The sequence below is a fragment of the Rhea americana genome, unplaced genomic scaffold (genome assembly GCF_003343005.1).
Source record: "Rhea americana isolate MKP2758 unplaced genomic scaffold, rheAme1 scaffold_128, whole genome shotgun sequence".
Classification (NCBI taxonomy): Eukaryota; Metazoa; Chordata; class Aves; order Rheiformes; family Rheidae; genus Rhea; species Rhea americana.
Window position 1 is genome coordinate 32208 of NW_028185350.1, and position 3985 is coordinate 36192.

Consider the following 3985-nt stretch of genomic DNA (forward strand, 5'->3'; position numbering starts at 1 on the left):
GCGAGACACCCCGGTGAGAGGCACTGAGCGCCGGGTTGGGGGGTAGCTGGCTCCGCTGCTCCCTGGGGGCGGAGGGGGCCCCGGTGCTCTCCGGCTCCGAGGTTTCTCCCCGGCGTCTCGGGGAGAGTTGTTTTGGGACCCAGGTCGTTGTGGCTACCGTGCCCGGCTGGCACCCCCTGCCTGGCACCCGGCTGGCACCCCCTGCCTGGCATGCGGAAAGGAAAGAGCCCCCTCCCTGCAAAAAAGCAGAGCCGCAAAGCGGAGGCGGAGAGAAGAGAAAGACGGGGGGGGGGCACCTGCCGGCACGCGGCTGGGCGCCCTGGCACCGAGGGGGCCGGGCACTGGGGGCACTGGAGTCTCTGGGGTTTCCTTCAATCCAAGAGGGTCCCTATGGTCCCACTTGGTTTAAGAGGGGCTCCAGAGGCTCCCTTCGTCCTTAGGGAGCTCCAGGGTCTCCCTTGGTTCAAGATGGTCTCCATGGTCTCCCTTGGTCCAAGAGGTTCTCCAGGGGCTCCCTGAGTCTTTGGGAAGTTCCAGAGGCTCCCTTGGTCTTAGGGGCTCCAAGGTCTCCCTTGATCCAAGAGGTCTCCATAGTCTCCTTTGATTCAAGATGGTCTCCATGGTCTCCCTTAGTTCAAGAGATTCTCCATGAGTTCTCTTGGTCCTTGGGGAGCTCCAGGATCTCCCTTGGTCCAAGGGGCTTCAAGGTCTTCCTTGGTCCAAGAGATTCTCCAGGGCCTCCTTTAGTCCTTGGGGAGCTCCAGGGTCTCCCTTGGCCTCTTGGATCAAGGATCTCCATGGTCTCACTTGGTTCGAGAGGAGCTCTGGAGGCTCCCTTACTCGCAGGGGCTCCGGCTTCCCTTGCTCCAGGCAGCCCAAGCTCCCGGGCCCGCTCCCGGGGGGACGCAGCGAGCCCGGCTCATGCGGGAGGGGAGAAGGAAAGCGGCGCTGTTACCTGGCCAGCTGATGGCTTCCAGCAAGGTGACCCTTCTAGCCAGGACCTCCAGCCGGGCCTGCTGCCGCAGGAGGGTTTGGAAGCTACTGGCCTGGTGGAGAGTGAGAGAGCAGAGCAGAGAGCGCATTTGCCCCGCGGGAGCAGCAGTGGCGCGGGCGGCACAGCACGGGCGCAGCCGGGCCGGCAGCGGGCACAGGAGCAGGCTCGGGGGCCCAGAGGGGTGCCGCTGAACGGRTGGGGGGTGCCAGGTCTCCCAGGAGGGTGCTGGGGGCTCGCCAGGATGCCGGGTGCTTCCAAGAGGGGGGAATCAAGGCTCCCCCGGTGCCAGCGGGTGCTGTGGGGCCCCTGGTGCCAGGGGTGCTGGGTGCTCCCGTGGTCCCAGGGGGGATGCGAGGGGTTCCCTTGCTCTGATCGTGGCCCCACTGGTGACTCCTTGGGGGTGCCCCAAGCTGGGGCGGCGGGGGGGACACGTCCCCAACCTGCCCTGGTGGCACCTGCTTGTCCCCAGCGTGGAGACCATCACGAGCATCTGTGCCCAAGGCCGGTCCCCTACGGCTGGCACCCCGGGGTGCCCCGATGGCCCTCTGCCACCAGCCCCTGCCCTACGAGCGGCTCCCGGTGCCACGGCGTCACCGCGTGGCTGACGATGTCATGCCTGCGTGACGATGTCATTCGTTGGGAGGGGTCGGTGGGTCCGGGCCCACCTGCGCCGTGCCGCTGGCAGGGGGCCAGCGATCCCCCCGGCGCCGGGAGGGGGRGTCCCGCAGGACCCCTGCCTGCGAGCGGAGGCCGGGGCTCGCTCCGCCGCGGCCCCCACTCACCGTAGAGCCCGATCATCGTTTCCAAGATTAAAACCCTCTCGGCTAAAATCTTGAGCGCCTCGCGGAGCTGGTGTAAACCCTCCCCCTGCGGAGGAAGAGACGGGCGCCCTGAGGGTGTGCGGGGGGGGGAAGCAGACCCCTGTGCCACCCCCGGGTGCCGCCGAGCACACGGGAGTCCTGCACCCTACCGACCCCAGCCYGGGCACCCCGCTGCGGCTGCAAGGCCGCCCGGCCGCCGGAGCCAGCGCCCACCTCGGGGCTGGGTGCATTCGCCCCCGGTGCCCCCGGCTCACCGCAGCGCGGGCGGAAGGAGCGGGGGGTCCGAGCCCAACCCTGTCCCCCCAGCGCACGCGTCCTCGGGGCCGCCCCGGGGCCAGCCCTGCTCTGCACCCCAATGCCCGGCGCGCCGCTGGAGGGGACAGCGGGTGGCAGGCAGGGGCTGGGCTGGCAGTGCCGCCCCCAGCATTGGGGGTGGGCGACCAAGCACAGCGGGGGCCCCCAGGCCATCACCAGGGTCTCGGGGTGCGACAGGGGTGCTGGGTGCAGCTGGGGACCCCCATGCTGTCACTGGGGTCCTGGGGACGTGATGCAGGTGCCAGGCACAGCGGGGACCCCCATGCCATCATCGGGGTCCTGGGGATGCAACGCCGGTGCCAGGCACAGTGGGGACCCCCATGCTGTCACTGGGGTCCTGGGGGTGCAATGCCGGTGCCAGGCACAGCAGGGACCCCCATGCCATCATCGGGGTTCCGGGGGTGCAATGCCGGTGCCAGGCACAGCGGGGACCCCCATGCCATCATCGGGGTCCCGGGGGTGCAATGCTGGTGCCAGGCACAGCGGGGACCCCTGTGCCTTCATTGGGGTCCTGGGGAGGAGATGCGGGTGCAGGACACAGCTGAGGACCCCCAGGCCATCTCTGGGGTCCCGGGACGGGCACAGGCGGCACATTTCCACGGGGAGGGGCCGTGCTGTCCCCCTGGCCAGGGTGGGCACAGGACAGCACGTGGTGTCCCAGCACCCCYGCGTGCCGGGGGGCTCGGTGGCCGAGGGCATGCGCTCGGTGGCTGCACGCGGGGGCCCGGGGTTAGTAAGGAAGGCTGCAGCCGGGGGGCAGGTCCCCCTGTCCCCTGTGGTGGTGGTGGTGGGGGGTCCCTGCCGCATCCCGGGCCCATGTGGCGGCACGTCCAGCGCTGGAGGACCCCCGACGCCGGACCCCACCTCGTCCCCGGAGGCCACCCCCCGGGCTGGCACTTACCCACGCGCCCTTCTCGCCCGGCTCGCCCCTGGGGCCCGGCTCGCCCTGCGACACGGAAAGGAGAAGGGCTGGCAGAGGATGGGGGGCGAAGGGGGGGGGGCACGCGCCCCCCGGCAGCCGTCGGCCCCGGGGGGCTCCGGCCCGCGCGCCCCGTCCCAGCGACGTACCTGCGCCCCGTCCTGGCCGCGGCTGCCCGGGTATCCTCGGGGGCCCTGGCGCGCGAGGAGGAAGCCCGTGAGCGGCCGTGCGGGGCACCCGGGGCTCGGCGGCACCGGGGCAGGGCCCGGGGGGCTCGCGAGGGGCTGGGGGTGCTCCTGGTGCCGCACACGGGGCACAGGAGCAGGCCAAGGCGGCGCCGGCCACGCCGGGTGCTGCCGCCTGCCCGTGGCCAGGGCACRGCGCGGTGCCACCCTCCACCCTGCTCGTCTCCCCCCCCCGCCCCGTGGGCTGAGACCCCGCAAGCTCATTGCACGCAGCTTGCAGGGCTCCTGCCCTGCCCTGGGGGCGGGCGCCAGGCTGGATGCGGGCACGGGGACACCCCCCCCCCCCGGGGACTCACCCTGTCTCCTTTCTCCCCGCGGGGGCCGGCAGCTCCGGGCGCTCCGGCTTTACCCTGCGTGATGAAAACGCGCGGCCTCAGCCACGTGCCCAGGGTGGCGGCGGTGCGCACGGGCCCCCAGCGCCCCGGGGCTCGGCTCCGCCGCCCCGCGCCCGCCGCTCCCAGCACTTACGTGGGGTCCTGGGGGACCGGGCAGCCCGACGGGCCCGGGGGGTCCGGGGGGGCCTGCGAGGAGATGGGACAGGGCTCAGCAGGGGCCCCACGCGGACGATGTCCCCCCCCCCAGCGCCCCTTCGGGTAGGGGAGAAACTCACCCACGGGCCCCGGGGGTCCGGCAGGGCCCACGACTGCCCCGGCCGCGCGGGTGAAGGCGTCGGAGAGCAGCGGGTCGCCTG

General features: G+C 72.1%; 1 protein-coding gene across 1 annotated transcript in view; it reads right to left on the reverse strand.

Moving 5' to 3' along the window:
• Positions 1-736: 736 nt before the first annotated feature.
• Positions 737-3985, reverse strand: part of LOC146600073 (uncharacterized) — an 8617-nt gene continuing 5368 nt past the window's right edge. Inside the window, exons 5-10 of the mRNA XM_085326100.1 lie at positions 3898-3982; positions 3763-3817; positions 3591-3644; positions 3199-3243; positions 3032-3076; positions 737-1046 (exon numbers count right to left, since the gene is read on the reverse strand). Of these exons, the coding sequence (XP_085182226.1) occupies positions 837-1046; positions 3032-3076; positions 3199-3243; positions 3591-3644; positions 3763-3817; positions 3898-3982 (494 nt within the window). The 3' untranslated portion in view covers positions 737-836. The remainder of the gene's footprint in view (positions 1047-3031; positions 3077-3198; positions 3244-3590; positions 3645-3762; positions 3818-3897; positions 3983-3985) is intronic.